This window comes from Bombus pyrosoma, linkage group LG11, assembly GCF_014825855.1.
Source record: "Bombus pyrosoma isolate SC7728 linkage group LG11, ASM1482585v1, whole genome shotgun sequence".
NCBI lineage: Eukaryota > Metazoa > Arthropoda > Insecta > Hymenoptera > Apidae > Bombus > Bombus pyrosoma.
This window is the reverse complement of record NC_057780.1, coordinates 15,576,738-15,596,530: the sequence shown is the minus strand read 5'-3', so window position 1 is coordinate 15,596,530 and position 19,793 is coordinate 15,576,738. Positions and strand designations below refer to the sequence as shown.

The window sequence follows — 19,793 nt, the reverse complement described above, 5'->3', positions numbered from 1 at the left end:
AGAAAGAGATTTCATCGATACATTATCTTTTAAAATGTTCATTGACGCGAACAAAAGGCGAAACTAAAATTTCTCAATGAAATAATTTCGGGTTTTCTGATAATACAATGGTCGACTAGAGTTAAGTTTTATTTCATGGAATTTATCGAACTGTCGGTAACACTTTTGTACAATATATCATCGTACGTATTGAAAGTAAAAGAAAATTCAATAAAAATGTATTACAAGTATAGTTTAAATACTTAACGCATACATATAGAAAGAACATTTATCGATTGGCAGGTTGTAGCTTCGTATCTTACTTATTGTTAGTTCAAAATTTGGTCTTATACTCGTCTTATATCGACTCGGATTTTTCGCTATTCATAGTTCCTCGTCTCTTCATCATTGTTACTAATCCTCGAAAAGTTCAACAACTTTGTTCAGGTAATGTTATCATCTATTTTATGCGGTTAAAAAGAATAACTAAGGAAATTGTACAAATACGAGGAGCTAGTATCAGAGAGCTGGACATAACATAGTATTTTTGTCATTTACTTTTTCCCTTTGTACGCCGTACTTGAAACTAGGAAATTTATACACAATGCATTGACGACATTTGGCACTACTATTTGTAAAAAGCATAAAATTATGTCAAATTTTCGATTATAGTGAATATATTTGAGGTTAAAAAAGGCATAAATACTTTTGAAAACTTGAACCTAAAAATAATAGAAAATATTTTTTTCGTTAAATATCAATAAACGCAGTATTTAACATGACTATACATACATACATACACATATGTATTTGCTCGTGCATACAATATAAGTATGTATATAAAATTGTATATAAGTATATATATTGTGTGTGTGTATGTGTGTACACACACACACACACACAACATATACATACAATATAGCTTATACCGATATTACGTTCTCAAGCGATGAAACGAAGTCCGTTTAAAAGACGCGTGTGATGAGAATTACATCGTATACGTAGTATATATCATCAAGGCGTCAATTAAGCGTCTGAATTGAAAACACATCTTCTATCGAACTTTACGAATCTCATTTTCCAAAAACTTACGTATCTGATTTACGATTGTATAACATTCATTAGCTTCAACAACTATGCGATAATAATAACACGTATGTATGTATATCGAAATTTTGATATCGCGTACGACGATCAGAGTCGTTGTTTAACGTTAGGTAGTAGAAACAGGACAAACGACGGAAATTCGTGATATCGGTTTTCGATTAAATTCATAGATTAACGATAATAATAATCCGAGATCGCACGGTTATTTATTTTGTGTGTAGGAATAATTGTGTGCGTAATCGTGATTTGATTTTTTGTTCTCTCGCCCGAATTTCTTGTCCTTGTAAATTTGTTACAGTTTAATTTCATGACTTAACGCATTTCCATGATCGCAAGAACATTGGTAAGTACTTAGGTGCCTCTGAATAATTCTACCCTTCCCCCGTCCGATATTCGAAATCTTTCGATGGGGGCGTCTTCGCTGTTTCGAACCGATCGCAAATCGATCTCGCAAATTCCGAATGAAACTCATAGAAACGAGGCCTTCACAGATTCCAGGAAACTGATACTAGAAATTCGCAGGCGAATACACGGCGCGTTCGATCGAATTTCTGCAACCTAATATTCCCATAGTATAACTTATCGCAAGGTTATCCTGTGCGAATTACGAGCAGGGACAACATCCGTTTTAATCCTTCTGCACGTTCGCGAATCCACGTACGTTGGAAGCAAGTTTTCGTATCGGTTTCCTCGAACGCGAAGCCTCGCAAAAGTAATTTCTTCCGCATTTTCTACCTACTACATTTTTCGCTATCGCTTCCGTTCTTTATTAGATCACACTTGTTACGGGGTACTCTCATATTCATGAAAGATCGAGGTCTCACGTAACACCTTATACATATCAGTGTACATCTAGAAGAAGAAAAAAAAAATCGCTCCGACATATGTCTTTTTCTTTGTTTTAAAGGCCAGACGAACTAACATCTGCTTCTCGTCTTCCTGTTTCTCACTTTGTTCGTTTTTCGTCGATCGAACATGGAATCGAATCGATCGTAGGTACCTCTGCTTGACAACTAGACGCTATGGCCAGGTTTCAAGTGTTGTTTTCCGGTTGGTTTAAATTACTGTTGAGTAACTCGGTATTTGCGTTGTTTGCGTTTAGCCTCTGCTCTTCCTTCAGCTTCTTCTTCTTCCGCTTGTTTCTCTTGTGCACCCAAAACAAGCTAATGAACAGACAGAAGAGGAAGCCAGAGATGCAACAGGCGATCAATATCCACGTGTTCCTGGCCTTTTCCGTCTCCGCTTTCAACCGCTGTATTTCCGAGCACTGCTCGTACAGTTCCATGGTTCTATTGCTGAACTCCGGTTTCGTGCATCCCCTTTCGTGCTCTTCGGTGCAATTGTAGACTGGTCGCGAATGAATTCCGCGGATGCGCAGCCACGCGTTCAACGTCTGGCACTCGCAGCTATTCGCGTCGAATTTGATCGGGTTTTTAGATAAGTCAAGGATCTGTAAAGAACAGTAGGAAGCCAAATCCTCCGGAGAAACAGAGGCAATGTTGTTGCCCGAAACGTTCAGGTGCAACAGCGTGGGAAGCGGGCCGCCCAGTTGTGGTATCTTGTTAAGCCTGTTCTTCGCTAGTTGCAAGAAGATCAACGGAGACTTCACTTCCATGTTTTTGAATAGGTCGTCGCTCAGTCTATTTTTGGCTAGATAAATCTTTTGCAGATACGGTAAGTGGAAGAGACTCTTGGGAAGGGTATCGCAGCCGTTTGTCGACAGATCGATCACCCTCAGGTATCGTAGATTATCGAATGCTCCCTCCTGGATCTCCTGGATGAAATTGTCGCTCAGATAAACGTAGGCAAGATTCGTGTACGCCGCCAGACTATCGTTCGTCAACACTCGCACTCTGTTCACCGACGCGTCCAGCACCTATAGCAAGAATTCGATTCACTTAATGTTGCAAACGGAAGAACATAATAGTTTGGGAGATAGTGACCTTTTTTCCGTCTATGATAACTTACTTTAGTCATTAGCCATCTAGCTTTGTCGCATTGATGATCAAGATGAAGGAAACGCAAATACGGCGTTTTCTCCACTTTTACCATCAACCTCAACGATGTTAGATGTAACTTTCGAAATAGCTTATCATCACACACGGACTATCGCTAATCACTATCATCCGGATTGTGTAAAAATGCTTCGACCGCACGTCTCACCTGAATCTCCGTCTTCAAATTCGGAGGAATCCATTCGAGGCCTAAATTCTTGCAATGAACTTGGATCATCGAGTACCCCCTGCTGTACTTGCAAATCCTAGAAGGGATGTCCTGATCCATAACTAGCGTCGGCCCGGAAAATCCAAAGGCCATCGTGTCCCGCATGGTCGCTACGACGAAGCCCAGCATTAGAAGCCCGTTCATCAGAAATGCACTCATGCCTGTAACAGAGAGGCGAGATTTTCCCGTTAAAGCTTCAAGTTTGCTTTCGTATCCATGCTTCGAGACGTTGGCGACGTTTCGGAAGGGACGCGAATTCTCGAAAATATCGGGGATAACGTCACGGCAGTTTTCGCCCGCGAGAAGCTAGCTACTAGAGCTAGCGTTCTAACGCTTCTCGTTTCGCAACAAGCGAAACTCAGACCGTTCCGCTTCAGCTCGAAAGGCCAATGAGATACGTACATTCGCGTTACGTTTGAAAACTTATCGCCAAGTAACGTGCGAAAATTCGCCGGCTGCGAATGGCAGGGAAAAAGTATGCGTTGTTACGTAGCGCACTTCAATCCATTATTCTCCGGTGACCGCTCTCGAGCGCAAACAATGACGGGAGAATTTCTGAGAAGCATCTTCGATACGGCATTTCACACAGCTCCAACTGGCAACTACGGATGCTTTCGCCTCTGTAGAAAACTTTCCTGATCGATGACATGGCTTATAAAATTCATCTGATCGACCGCAACCATGAAACCGCGAACGAAGACCCATTTCCCGCGCTAGATTTTCCAGGCTTTTCAAAGTCGAGTCGGTTATCGTTCTTTCGAACGGAGTTTGGTCACGTCTTGTTCGATGCACGCCACGAAATTGCAATCGCGACGCTTTATCGCGCCAGTTCCTTATCACGGAAATTGATCGATCAACGGTTTTCAGGATGCCATAGAGGACGAATTCGCGGAAGATGGTTATCGTCGAGTTGCAAGAATTTCTCTCCGTTCAGGCACGTGCCGAAGAAGTCGGTTTATGTACCATGGAAGCAATTCGCGTGGCTGGAGCAGCTAGCGAGCGTTCGACTTGTGTTTATTGTACCAAGCTTTGATGAACTGCAGAACCAGTCCCGGTAATGTAAGCCAACTAACTATATTCTCTGGCCGGTAGACAGAACGGAGAGCACGCTCGACGGATACATTTTATGCATCGTTCGCGAAATTCAAAGCCGACTCTCTCGATGCGTTGCGCAAACACCGCGGTACCTGTTTCGCCGATTCAACTGGGGTTCCCATCTGTTCGACGAATATGCGAATAACTCGACCGATGCAGATCGTTAAAGTTTTAAAATCGCTCAGCCCGCCACGGCCGCGTCAAGAACCCATAAATTTTTCAACGAGCCTTCGGTTGGAACGAATTCGGCCGGCGCTGTGGCCGGCGTCGAATAAAAGCCACCGAGTCGTTGCGTTGCTTAAGCGATTGTTGTTTCGAAGGAAACGCGCAGAGAGTCGCGAAGGATCGGATAAATATTAGGAATGTACGACACGCGGAAAGGACTCGGAATAACGTGGTAACCGAACAGAATCCCAAAATAGATCGTATTATCGCAAAGATGCCTGGCGTTACGCTGCTCGCGGCAACAGGTCTGTGAAACGTATGGAAAAGGCTGAGTGCTCCTCATCGTGATTATTCGTGGCGCGCCCAAACCATCGAACTTTAAACGTAAACTCGATCAACCGATGGACCGTGTGATCGACGTTGTCGAAAACGGGAGGGTCGCCGGGAGGGTGAAGGAATAGGAACAAGCGCGTTAACTAGAGAAGACCAAGATGCTTTGTAGAGACGAGAGAGAGAGAGAGACGAGAGATAAAACGCGACTAACTGCAAGATAGGTGGGCCAAACTCGTGGAAATAAATTAGCGAGTTCTCGTGTATCAGACGATTCAATTAGTAAGTAAGTTCGGTGAGACCTGTATTGTTACTGCTCCTATTATCCAAATACGTACTCAACTATCCGAACATTCTGTTATCTGAACGCTTTTTCTTCCGGAACAACGTTCACCATTCCGTGTCCTGTAGAAACAGAAACGTTCTACCACCGTTCTAACAAGTACGTACACAGAATGAGATACGAATCTATTAGAGTACGCGAGACATCTGCCGCTCAACTCGATAAATATCGTCTATAACATCGTACACGGTGTTACACATAACATTATGCAAACATAAACTAGAGCGAAACGAATTCGACGCTCGTTTCGTGTTTCAAACTCGAGAAACGATTGCTACTTTATTCCCGTGTCTTCGTTCGGAAAGTAGTCGTATACCTGCTCCCTCGTATACGATAAACCAATGAAGCGATGATGCGTGTATCTCGTAGGCTATCGACGCAACTAACTGGTCGGATTCGACGCGACAACGCCAGTCTCGGCGCTTTCTCTGTGCTTTGTGCTTTTCAATTTTTCACCCTTGTCACGAACTTTGGAATTCAGCTTGAAACGCGTGCGTTTTACGAGAACAGCAGCGCGCGATCGTTCGTAATAATTGAAGTCGCAGGAAAAAATGTAGCCGGCGACCCGAAAAAAACCGGCGAGTTTTCAGTTTTTTCAGCCTTTCCCGTTTTTCCCGAGCGAGGCCGTGCTGTCCTGCTAGAACAGCCGTAATCGGATGCTCGGTTGGTTCGTTCATACAGCCATCAACGTCGAAATTGTAGGAAAAAATTCGTTATTCGCGATACGAAAGACACGAAGCCGGCAGGTCGCGATGCTCTTTCAAACAATTTATGTTTACCGATTATCGAGCGATCACGCGCCATATCCTGCAAACGTTTTCTTTAAAATGAAACATATGTACGTATGGTTTACGTTGGTGACTACCGACCGTGACTTTACAAGTATTTGTTCGTGGATTTTACGATAACCGAGTCATCAAGTTGTAGACGTAAAAGCGGTAAAAGTTGACAGAATCGTTACTTCCGCGCTTGATACGATCCAAGCCGAGGGTCCTCCGGTTCGTAAACCGTTTCATCCACGAATTCGCATTTCCCTTGTGACTTGTTCTCCCTCTCGATCCGACCCTGCCCGTAAACATATTTTACGAGCTTGTCCGCCGAACACACCACATTTGTCTCCCTTTTTCGTTTCACCTCTGTGTGTTTTTCTCAGCGAATTGGTAGTTTTTCTAGCGTCATCGATCGCTCTTCCTCTAGATCCCTGTTGTTAAAAGCGGGATAAAATCGAAGGAACAACGAACGTTGGTTCATCGGTTAATATTCGTGACTCGATTCACGGCAGTTAAAGACGAGCTTCGTTTCAACGAAATTTTTTTTTTTATTTTTTAAATAAATCATTTTACAATTTGTCCATTAGGACATTTGGTAAAATATTATAGTTTGGGTTTTGATGAATTATAGCATGTGGATGGTTACCCCCAGCGGGACTCCATCTTCCAGGTTGTTTATTGTTCTATTGTGAGGTCTGCAGGATGCTTCTTCTTCAGTCTTCTTCCTATTATTGTTTTATTCGTTTCAGCAACCAGCTGATTTGGGTGTGTTGCAAGTCTTTCTTTATACTTTTTTGCATATCTGGCGATTTCCTCTTTAACTGTTGGAATCTTTAAGTCTTTTCGTATATCTTCGTTTCTGACGTACCATGGAGCGTTAACTATTGTCCTTAAGATTTTTGCTTGCTCTGTTTCTATTTTATTTATGTGACTCATTGCTGCCGTCCCCCATAGTGGGACTCCGTATGTCCAGATTGGTTTGATTATTGTTTTGTATATATTTAGTTTGTTCATTATGCTTAATTTAGATTTTCTATCGATTAACCAGTACATCTGCTTCATTTTTTCACGTATTCTGTTTGTTATTGATTTTATGCGATGCTTCCATGTAAGGCGTGTGTCTAAACGTATTCCTAGATATTTGACATACTTTGTTTGTGCTATGTGCGCGCCATTTAGTCGGATGTCTGGTGTTTTTCCTTTTCTAAGCGTAAATGTTATGTGATTGCGCTTACTGGTGTTCGCTTTTATTTGTTTGCTTCGCAGCCACTTTTCAATTTTTGTAATGTGTTCTTGTAATAGTGCGGCAGCCGTTTCTGGATTTGCGTGTCTAGTTAGTAAGACCGTATCGTCCGCGAACGTTAGAGTTTTGCTGTTGACAGTTGTTGGTATGTCTGCTGTATAGAGCGTGTACAATATTGGCCCTAGGACGCTTCCTTGCGGTACTCCTGCCTTGATATCCTTAATTTCAGAATACGCGTCATTTATTTTTACTACAAAGGTTCTATTGTTTAAGTACGATTTGAGTAATTTGTAGATTGTTTCAACGAAATGCATCGAACAGAAATGCTTTCTTTCTTCCGACGAATCCCTCTCTACCAGAGTTTTACATATTTTCGCATCGCCTGTGACGCGATATTCGATCCCCGCCGATCCGAAATAAGCCTGCCCTTGCTGACATTCGCGTAATATCGCAACGAGACAAACACTTTTTAGAAAGCGACGTCGGTTCGAATGATATCGCTTGGAAAATAACAGGGTGTCGTGTGGCATTACGCCTGGCCGACGAAAACTGCAGTCAGCCGTGATATACTTGGAACGCTAAAAGGTGAAAGAAGAGAAATCTTAGAAAGCGGCGATAACGCCTTATGACAACGCGCCGACTCGATCGCTTTCTAGAGGAGACGTCTATCACTCATCGACGCTAAACGTTATATCGCATTCGGTGAACTTTGCTCGTTAAACAGCCCAGTTTGCTCGATACAAGATTGCTTATAACTGTTTCTTTCCCCGTTGTCTTATCTTTCAACCGGTTGAGTATAATGTAGCAACTTTTGCTTGCCCATGTTTGCTCGATAACAACGATCCCCGGAAAAAATTTTCGGGAACAATATATATTAAATAGAACTATCGGCGATAAGAATCGAAGGGATTTTTATAAGTATTATATACAAGTCATCGCAGATTATTGTAAGCTCGGCGATTGTGACTCGTCACTTCGAGATAAAATTATACAATAATATCAGGCGAATACGTGGCTAACGTTATCACGATAACGTGTTTGTCTCGGATTTCGACACAATTCCAAGTTGTTACCTGATTTTGAGCTCTACACGAGTCACCCATTATCTATTAGCGTTTATTACGTGCAAATCATCGATCCACCGCCTCTAATGTGATTCCTCGTGATGTATTTGCAAAACGCACGTCTGAAGTCGACAGGCGAGCTCATTGAACTTCTCGTAATCGATGTTTGTTTCCGACGTTAATCGTTTCTCATTTCTTTACCGCGCGTTCTCTGTCACAAATCGATCGAAGTAAACGACTTAAAGCGGCAACACGAGACACGATCGCTATAGTGCAAATCTGGAATGAAATTGAACGTAAAACAAGCATACGGCCGACATATCGCATCAACGTTAATTTCCATGTTATAACATTTTACCTAATGTCCCACTGGACAAATTGTAAAATTAAAAATAAACAATATAATAAAAAAAAAAACGTTAATTTCCAGCTTCGTAAGAAATCGTCATCTATCGCGGGGCGTTCTGAAAGACCTTAAAACCTGAAAGAACTCCAGGCTTGGAGTTATCAAGGATTACAGGTATAATCGAATAAAATATCAAGGCGGATGCATGTTCGGTCGAATGAAATTGAATCTCCGGCTTCGTAATATGCTTTTTCTTCGAATTCATCGCGCATTCAGTTGCAAAGCACGCTGATGAAAGATTTCTTATTTTCTTCTAAACGAAAATCTAAGGACAAACAATTGGAAATATGACTACGACAAGTGCGTGATGATAAATTTTTCTTTTAGGCTACCAATCTCTAGCGCGTCCAGCTGCTTCTATTTTACGAATAAAGGCTGCTGGTCGGGCGCTGCTTGATATTCATTTCCAACGCGTCCACAAACTTCTCTCGAATTATCAACGACTGTTAGATAAACGAAACGTTTCCACAAAAAAAAAAAGTTACCCGAAGGGGCGCGGTTTAACGAATGGAACGCGGTCGCCGCAATTCTCGCGCTATTTGAAATTTCAATTTCAAATAGTCTGAAATCACGAGCGTTTTTCCGTGAATTCGCGAAATACGCGACGACGGTTGTGAAAGTTGCGTTGGAAATCAGCGAGCGAAATCGGCGAGAAGATTAAACGCGAGTGCAATTTTAGCTAGTGGCAAAGTGCAACGTAGAGTTGCATCTGGAAATAAAACGGTCAGGAGAGGAGAAAACTGCCGAAAATAACGGCGCAACGAGGCGTCCCGCGATGGAAACAAAAACATCTGAAGGAGACGAGAAGCGGACGGCTGAAAAGACGCCCTTTGTCGCGAGCAAGCAATTTTCCCGGAAATAGCGGTCCATCGAGCGCGCCAGAGATTCGTTTTCGAGAACCTCACGGGATCGCGTAGAAAGAGAACAGAGTTTAACGATGCCGATGAATTTCACAGGTTATTTGTTTAATAGCCTAGGAAATCAAAAGGCCGCGCGAATTCAACAACTTCGAATAATCAAATAATTACAATTTGCAAACAGCGCGTTGTTTCCATGTAAATTCCAACGAATCTGCGCGAAAGGTAGGGAGACTGATGGAATTTTCCCGGTGAAAATCGATCCTTGAAAGAACGAAAATTAAATGAGGAACGCATCCGTAATGCGCGCGGAGATTATTAACTGTCTGACGTCGTAATAAAATAACAAGGATAAGATTTATCCTGAAAGATCTAGAATGTAATTATTTCATTATCTTAAAGTTTCTTGCCTTTCTAATATCGGACGCAAAACAATAATATGTACCTTCAACTTTTTATAGAAGGGAAATATTCTGAATGAATATAAAAATATTATGATACTATGTTTGACAGTTTGACGAACCTTTCTCTCTCTCTCTCTCTCTCTCTCTCTCTCTCTCTCTCGAGTAACCGGCAGCGTTGATCACGCGTGTTTCGTTAATATGTCATTTTACGACCGGTCGTTTGTGCAATCTCTTGAAATTAGATTTACCGTGGCACTCGTGTCGCTTCGTTTTCAAAGGGAAACCACTTGTACCATCGTGTGTAACAACATTCTATCGAGCGTAAAATAGTTTTTATCCCAGTGAAGTTCCGTGTAAATTTGTCATGATGACGTAACGGTATGGCGAATTGTCGAGCATACAAAGTCGTTTCGCAAAAGTCATCTCGTTTGGAAAATCCATGCAATTTCTGCCGGGGCAACCGTTCGATTGCGCGACCGGTTTGTCCGCGTAAATGACAAAAGGCGAGCTCGGCCTGGCCACGCTTTTAACCTTGAAACCGTAACAAGAGACTCGCGATTGGCTCTGGAGTTTGGTCCAGACTAGCGTTCGAGATTCCTTTCTCTCCGAACTAGAAGAAAAAGAGAAAAGGGCAACGAGAAAAAGAGAAGAAATGAAAGTGGAAGGTCGGCAGGCAGGGGCGAAAGGCAAACGGTCACGGATGGAAAGGGAGGCAGCGAGTACGGAGAATTGGTATTTCGTCAAAAATTCAGTTGCCGGTGACCCGTTCCCTTTCCTCTCTCCTTTCGTTCCGTGCAAACATTGGGAACAGATATTTTCCGAGCAAACAATCGTAGTTCTGTCGTAGCTCCCATTAACCGGTTGGTTCTTCCGTAGCTGCAGTTTCTAGAGAAAATAAATTAAACGAGAGCGAGCCGAGTGTCGTACCAGCACTCGATATTCCTCGGAACATAGCGCCATCGACGATCGCGTCTCTTGCTCGCTAAAGTTTTTCCTATCTTCCCTCGAGAGAGAACCTCCAAATTCCCGCGATCTCCGAGCCACATAACAGAAATATTTGCACCGGTAGCTATCACGTTTGTTTTCCTCGTTTATTGCGTGTCCTGGATCGCGTCACGTTTCCTGACCCCTTGTCGAACGCGTTCGTGGTCCTCGAAAGACACTCGGAATGCTCGCGCGTTTCAGCTCGTTTCTTATCTCGGTAGCGTGTCGAAGAGAGGGAATCGAAATCAGGGGAATAAATGCCAGAGGCTTTACGCAGAGAACATGAGACGAACGAATGATTACGTGGCGACTAGGCCAAAAGAAAGCCAGAGACAGAGAGGTAGGGAGGAGGGGGAGGGGCAAGTGCTGGCTGTTTATCGGGTCGAGGTCATATATAGTACAACTTATGGGATTTTTCTCTGCGTCGATAATTAAAAAAAGACCAATCTTTTTACTAAAATCTTCGCGCAGGACCGACCGCAATGATCGAAATAAGCAAAGTTTTTCTCCGTTCAAACGAAGGATGGAACCGTCAGCTTGTTCGAGGGTTCGCCTTTTGCCCTGCTCCCTCCCTTCTCCATTATTCCGACCGAGAAAGGAGTTTCGTGAAAAAGTAAACTCTCTAATAAAGAATCAAACTTCCGGATGTGTTCTTTGGAGATAGTAAGGGCGAGTGAAAGTTATTTCGAGCTATCGATTAAATCATTTTTCTCCCCCCCGAGCCAACTTTTGATACGAATCGACGCAGGCGATATTTAACGAGCCCCCAAGACCCATTTCTTTCACACGAGCCCTACTCTAATATTAATTATTCTCCTTCTTCTTCTTACGATATTATTCGTTAGGTTCGCAATTAGAATTTCTTTCTTCGCCGAATGGGAGACTCTGCATAATGCTGGCGCAATTTCATCACGTACGATGAACCTAAGAAAGCGTGGCAGAGAATTTTTCACCGCTAATGCAGGATAGATATCGATCACGGAGGTGCCTACTTGCAACGAGAAACGTGCATGATAGTCCGTAGATCGAAGGATGAATTTGATCACGTGTCAGGTACTCTGTCAACAGTTGGTATATACCATAGAGTGGATTTTCGGATTGCCGCCACTCGTAGAGATCGAAGGTATAGGAATTAATTAAAAGTGCCGGTTGAAAACACCGAAGCGAGAACCCATCCTTCCGTGAATGCCTGCGAATCAGGTTAATAAGGTACACAAGCAAGTATCGCCGCTACAATCCTTCGTGATTTCAGATTTCGACGCACGATGCGTATTTTGCTCGGTTCGAAACCGAGAATCTGCACTAGCACCTCGTTGAACTGTGCAGAACTAGCTTATTGTTAGACACAGAACGAAAAAGACCAAAAAACAAAGAAACTGTCGCTCGAGGAACGTTAATCTGACCCGTACACGCGGCTAACCGGTTAAAATTCGAAAAACTTTAATCCCAAAGCACTTGATTGCCGCCTATCGTATATATTATTATTTCATTTTAGTCCGTGCCTTTCGACTTTGGACGAACTTTCGATTTACATTTCTTATACTTATCTTGCCCCTTATATATCTACCTCTATGTTACGTCGCGTGGGACATCTGCACGCCATCCTGGCAGCTACCTGGCAGCCAACGGCCAACCTACAGTTCTCCCGATTCTCAACAGACCCACGGACCCACCATAAAACGTGAACTTGTAGCTTCATTGTTTCCACACGTGTTTGCCAGTCAAATTGCATGTCTGGAGAATTCTCTAATTCTTGAAGTATTTTCAGTTTATGGCTGGGTCTTGGAAAAGTCCTTGAGTTTATTAGGCGCTCTTAAGAATCACGGAGAAAGCGGACAGTTACCAGATGGGAAAAGCTAGCACATGTCCATCATAAGAGGCTGTTTTTCGTCAGGAGCAAAGTCCACCGCCGCTCGACGTTGGTGGCAGACTTCTGCATATCCTGTTCATTAGAGTGGGTCATCACCATTCGGCACCGCGGACCGTTACCCTCACTTCCTGGACGAAAAGTGTGAACAACGAATCCGCGTTCTTCGGTCAAAGGGCACACCCACACCAAGCTTTCCTCCGAGACACCTTAAGAGCAGTTCAGCGCTTATCGAACAAGTGGTCAAGCAGTCATCACCACGTCTCTCTCGTTCAACTCTCGAGCATAGATACACAACTCACATGGAAACAGCATATCAAATCAATAACAGACAAAATACGGACAACAAGGAGACAAATGCACTGGCTAACAAGTCGAAAATCCAAACTAAGCATAGAAAATAAACTTAAAATATATAAAACAATCATAAAACCAATCTGGACATACGGAATACCACTATGGGGGACAGCAGCAAAGAGCCATATAAACAAAATAGAGACATTACAATCGAAAATTCTGAGAACAATAGTAAACGCCCCATGGTACGTTAGAAACGAGGATATACGGAAGGACCTCGGAATACCAACGGTCAAGGAGGAGATTACCAGATGCGCGGAAACGTACAGAGAAAGAATAACAACACGCCCAAACAGGCTGGCTACGGAAACGATCAACGCAAGAATAGAAAGAAGACTAAAAAGGAAACACCCAGCTGATCTCATAAAGGATATAAACTAAAAAACGCGAAGATGGCACCCCGCTGGGGGTAACCATCCACATGCTATTCAATCATATGTTATAACATTTTACCTAATGTCCCACTGGACAAATTGTAAAATTAAANTAAGTGTTCAGTTGAATACAGTCAGTCAACGCAATGATACTAAAAGAGTCTCAGGTCGTACTCACTCGTCGTTGCTCGTACACACATTCTTTATTGTATACACCGAAGTTGTTGGATCGATTAAATATACAGTAACCTGTTAACCGCAGCGTTATTTCAATTAATCACCCTTATTATCCCACAAGAAATAAGGAATCGTACGATTCGTGGCGTCGATTAGTCAATCGTAACGGGAATTTACGGCTCTCGTTGGCGCGCTTCTTCGAGATCGCGTCTGCCCGCGAACGTGCGAAAGTACACTCTTATCTACTCCATCGCTTATCGTATATAATTCCGTCAATTTTCTCTACCTTCTGTTTCGCGGAGTTAATCGATTTGGCAAATAAGCGGCTCGTTTATCTTCCGATGAAAAATCATTTTGTTCGGCGAATTATACTATTCGACGTCGCAAAAAGTGTGTATGTACGCGCCGGGAGAAAAGAGCACTGCGCTGCTATTTTACGCATCGGATCCAGTTCGCGCGAGGCAAAAAGCAAAACTGTGGCGGCGGCAGACTTTTTCAGCAAAGCCGACGCGATTGACGAAACACGGGACAACAGCCACCCCGAGCCTCGCAGTGAGAATTAACCAGGCCGGGACTCGCGATTAACGCCCGAAGCAATAGGATTAGCTGCCTTTTCTAACCAGCTTTGTTTCGCGTCCTCGTTTACACGAACGAGAACGCCAGAGCAAACAGAGGAGAACAGGTGACGGTAACTTACGGATAATTTAATTTGTCAGAGTTGTACGATCTCGTAGCTTTGGTCGATGGGAAGATATTAAAAATATTAACGAGTAAAAACACGCGCTACGTGCTTGGTTTGATTCGTTTTTCGTGTTTCCATTATTATTAACGGTGCGGCAGCGCGGAATGGAGAAGGGAGATGGACGAAAAGGGAACGCAAAACACTACCGTTGGGAGAATTCGTTGTGAGACCGATGAGAGAAACGGTATACGTACGTTTATCCACCACCATAATTCAAAGCCACCGTGTGAACTCGTGTTTTATTCTCACGAAGCACTCTGTTTCTCAAAACCGACGACGTTATCTTAACACGGATAACGTAAACGCAAACGTTCGTGTTAAGCTGTAACACCGCGCGACGATGGTATTACAGCAAAAAAATTTGGTCCTTCACACATAGAATTTCACGAAGCAAAACCTGATTCCTGATTCGGTTCTTAGATGGTCGTTCATCACGAGACATCGATACATGTACGTATGTGTGTCGTATCCGAGACTCGCGTGCACGTATATGCCGTACGTTTTCGAACGAGCGTGATAAACAGTCTGAAAATGTCCTCTAATAAGATCTATGTGCCAACTGTCCAAAACCGATTTAACGTCTGCACGGTTTCGAACGTCGACGGCAGTTATCAAGTAGGTTGGTCCGGACGGACCGTTTCGTTCCTCCAACTTTTCTTCTTTAAAGGCCAGTCAGAAAGTTTAGATAATCCTTGGAAGATTTAAACGAACACGAAAGTCGGTCGCGGAGGCGATTTCAAACGACGAGTTAACTCGTTATATTCGTTCGACAGGTTAAATTAGGGATCGAGCTTGAGAGCCGAAAGTTGAAAGGCGTCACTCCATAGGCTTAAGAGTTATCTTCTAACGGGACGAGGAATCAAATCTTTTCTAGCCGCTTTAACGACGTCTTTCGCAACGCGCTCTAACACGAACGCGATGCGCGGGTGGTAAATAGCGAGATTAAACGCGGTCGTAACCTCGAAAGCATCGTCGGGAACAGCACGGCGGCGGCACTAATCCAGCGAGCGCCGATTGCGCGAGATCCATTGAATATTTATGAAAACGAAACACTTCGACGACATATCGAGTCGACGCCCACGCGTCTCTGTGTTCTTTCTCCGTTCGCCTCGTCGCGGCCCTTTCGCCAAAGATTTCGTCTCACCTCCTTCGCTCGATTCCTTCACTAGATTAAGGACAGGATAAAAATAAAAGGCGATTGGGAAAAATCAGGACAAAGAGTAGAAACTTTTCGATATCGAGTGTTGCGACGTGACACGCGCTCTTTCTAGAGTTTACTCTTTCTTATTCAACTGCAGTGCGAATTCAACGCACACATGCCACCATTGCTAGCCAATTCAACGAATCCATGTACGTGTACGTAGATGGTGCGTTTAAGTTGGCGGTACGAACGAAGTCAGGCAGGTTTTATAACTCAAAATAAAAGGGAAATCAAGATTAACGGAAAAATTGCTTCGGAAGCGTCAGTATCAAGAATTAACAGAAGGTTATTCTATGTTGAAGGTTTCTTTTTTTTATTATATTGTTTATTTTTAATTTTACAATTTGTCCAGTGGGACATTAGGTAAAATGTTATAGCATGTGATTGAATAGCACGTGGATGGTTACACCCAGCGGGGTGCCATCTTCCTGTTTTTTAGTTTATATCCTTTGTGAGATCAGCTGGGTGTTTCCTTTTTAGTCTTCTTTCTATTTTTTTTTTTTTTTATTATATTGTTTATTTTTAATTTTACAATTTGTCCAGTGGGACATTAGGTAAAATGTTATAGCATGTGATTGAATAGCACGTGGATGGTTACACCCAGCGGGGTGCCATCTTCGCGTTTTTTAGTTTATATCCTTTGTGAGATCAGCTGGGTGTTTCCTTTTTAGTCTTCTTTCTATACTTGCGTTGATCGCTTCCGTAGCCAGCCTGTTTGGGTGTGTTGTTATTCTTTCTCTGTACGTTTCCGCGCATCTGGTAATCTCCTCCTTGACCGTTGGTACTCCGAGGTCCTTCCGAATATCCTCGTTTCTAACGTACCATGGGGCGTTTACTATTGTTCTCAGAATTTTCGATTGTAATGTCTCTATTTTGTTTATATGGCTCTTTGCTGCTGTCCCCCATAGTGGTATTCCGTATGTCCAGATTGGTTTTATAATTGTTTGATATATTTTAAGTTTATTTTCTATGCTTAGTTTGGATTTTCGACTTGTTAGCCAGTGCATTTGCCTCCTTGTTGTCTGTATTTTGTCTGTTATTGATTTAATACTATGTTGAAGGTCACCGCTTTTAAGAGAACTCTACATCTGGTCTTTTTAGCTTTCTAAAGCATCGAAGCCATCGACAGCGCATAGGCAAAAGACTGGGACGAAGGCAGGCCATAAACAGTCGACAGGCAACGTTGGCTTCGGGGTTTTTTCAGTTACAGAGTAACACTGCTAGCGTGCGGATCTACACCAGCTCATATTATTATTTCAATTTTTTGTATTTTTTCACTTCCGTATTTCAAATATATTTTTCTACCTTATAATTTATCCACGCGTCTCTCTCATTATACGTCTAATAGCCTCAACATTCTATATGCGAAAATAAATCGAGAATACAGAATAAAATTCGAGAGAATTGTGTCTAAACGAGTTTAGTTAAGAATTTTTCAATTCAAACTCGATTTTTCTCGAAAATGTTTTATTCTATATTGTCCGACGTATTTACGCGCGTAGAATAATTAGTCGAATACACTATGCAGTACAAATACAAGTATATGCAGTTTATTTGACAAATTTTTACGCAACGTAATTTTTTCTATTCTTATATTTCGTCTTATTTCGAGCCATAGAATCTCGCTGACTTCGCTTATGCGACGAATTTAGGCCCACGACGCCGTGTATAGTGACGCCGGCCGAACATTTTCCCGGAGTACGAACCTGAGGTAAATTTCCCTGCAATACATTTGACTTTTATCTTTTTCCGAACTTCCAAACGACCAAATATTTAATCGCGCCGGCACGATCGCAAAATAAATCAAGATCGATTTTTCAGGAGATCGAGGAAAGCTATGGAAAAATAGAGGGAATTAGAAGGAGTATTTATCGAAATGGTCTCGAACGGGGCTTGGCTTGGAGGGCGTGCATAATAGCAAGAGCAGCGACAAAAGCGAAAGGCTTGTTCCTTTTCCGAGGCTAGAGCAAAGCCCCGTGTGTCGCGAAGAGAGAGAGAGGTTGGACGGCAAAGAAGGAAAATGGGCGGGAAACACGGCCGCTCCTCCCGCAGCCTGGCCAAACGACTTAATGGCCAGTTATGAACTTTCTTCATCTAAGTTTCGAGTACTTTTTTGCGTATAAATTGAAATTTTTATCGGGCATTCCATGTTCCTTAACGAGCGTCTCTTAGCACTTTCTGCTCGAGAAGTTTCGCGATCCGCGCGATCAGTCACGGTAGCGAACTCGGTGGTAACGCGCCAATTCGCCTTGCAAAACGAGCTTTATACAGTTTCCTGTTTCGCGTTTCGTTCCAAGATCTACCAAATACGAGACTCTTGAATTTCCGAGACTCGTTAGGTGGTTCGGTCTTCCCGGCTCTCGAACATTTCGTTAAGAGAATTTGAAACAGACGTTACGTTTGCCAACACCTTCTCCTCTATCGGAATAATTTTCAATTTCTTTCATTTCACGACATACATAAATTAATTGCAAAAATTTTGCGACACCCCGAAAGACATATCGTCGTATTTAATTGGATACCATACATTCACACCGACTATCGCGCATATGTAGTTAGGTATCGCGTGTTTTAAAAACTCGGCACACATCGCACATCGGTTGTAAATCGAGGTTCTATCGCAGAAAAATCACGATCTTTGCTATCCAAAGATCGATGGCCAATTTCTTGCTCGATCGGTTCTTCTCTCAGGATCAGAGTAGGACGTTCTGGCCGCGCTAAACGACCAAACGCGAGACTCTCGATTACCTCTCTCCTTATTTTCGGCCGCTTTCAACTCGGAAGTCGTTCTTCTTCTTTCTTTCCTGATAGCTGCTTGTCTAGACGCATCTCGTCCCGCCGACTGCGCACTTGTTCGCGCACGAAAGCTTCCCCTTAGCCCGGAAACGAAGCACACGCTCGTGATACGTGCTCGCTGCGTGTATCCTCCTAAAAATAACAACCACTTCTCCCGTTCTACGTCACGGCACGGAACTTCACTGATTTTATTTATTTGATCCGCGCCGTCCGATCACATCGACCTCGAAACTCGCTCGACGCCTCCACAAAATCACTGAAACTCATCCCGCAACACGATTTCCTTTACGATCGGCGGAGCTTCGCTCTCTCTCTCTCTCTCTCTCTTTCTTTCTCTCGCTCTCTCGTCCTTCGTTCTTCTTTGCTTTGTCATTCATGCGATTTAGAACTCCTGGGAACGGCAAAGTTACGCGAAGGATTTTCAATTACTTTCGAGAAACGCGTTTAAAGGTACCTTTGTAGGTAACGCATGCTCGCCCGTTAAAATTCGAGGGAAAAGATTCTAGAGAGGTTGCGGTATCTCGGAGATATTCCGTCGCGTGGAATCCGAGGAAAAATTTGACGCGAGTTCGCAGGCAGCGGCGAGGCGAAGCAAAGCAAAAATCGAGCTTCAAAATAGTCGGATCAGGGTGTCAGGAGTGCAAGTGTAGCCGGGATTAAACGCGATTAATCACCGCGGTCTCTGAAAACAGATGGACGATGCGGCTGCGAACAGAAGGAGAAAAAAAAAAAGAAACGGTGCTGGCATTTTCGGTGATTTTACAGAAGCCGGAGCAGCCTCGACATGTCCCGGAATCGTTGGGCGGAATTTATGGACCGCCTAGTTCCTGGCCCAGAAAACAACTACCGCGAAAATAACGCCGAAGCTCCGTTGGTCTTTCCTTTTCTCGAGATCTCGTAATTTCGTCAGATGGACTTGATGGAGCGAGAACTTCCATCGTTCGTGCAGTCACCAACATCGCCGACAGGCATCGTGTACTTCGGCTAAGTAATCAAAGAACGATATTTCAGGAGTGGGTCAAGTTTAACTGTAGTTTATGCTTGTTCGATGTTGCTGCTATTGCTGGGTCTCTATAAATTCGGGACTTTGTCTCAGCGTTCCTCCCTCGACCGTCCTTCGCCGAAACAGACGCAAAGAATCGATGGATTAAGGGGACGGGCTTCGTTACCAAGTTCCGAACAAACTTCTCCGTTTACACTACTTCGCTTTAATACAATGTGCTTGTTTGCAGGAAGCAAAGTACGGGTAGGTAGATATTCGCAGGACTAAAGGAGACGAACGATACGACACCGAAAAGGATTTAATTCT

General features: G+C 43.2%; 1 protein-coding gene across 2 annotated transcripts in view; it reads right to left on the bottom strand.

Annotated features, from left to right (window-relative positions):
* Positions 1–111: 111 nt before the first annotated feature.
* The window catches only part of LOC122572407 (leucine-rich repeat and immunoglobulin-like domain-containing nogo receptor-interacting protein 3), a 40,242-nt gene continuing 20,560 nt past the window's right edge, over positions 112–19,793 (bottom strand). For both annotated transcript variants that reach the window (XM_043737339.1, XM_043737341.1), the window contains 2 exons: positions 3,250–3,470; positions 112–2,962 (listed from right to left, as the gene is read on the bottom strand). In XM_043737339.1, the coding sequence (XP_043593274.1) occupies positions 2,120–2,962; positions 3,250–3,470 (1,064 nt within the window). In that variant the 3' untranslated portion in view covers positions 112–2,119. The remainder of the gene's footprint in view (positions 2,963–3,249; positions 3,471–19,793) is intronic.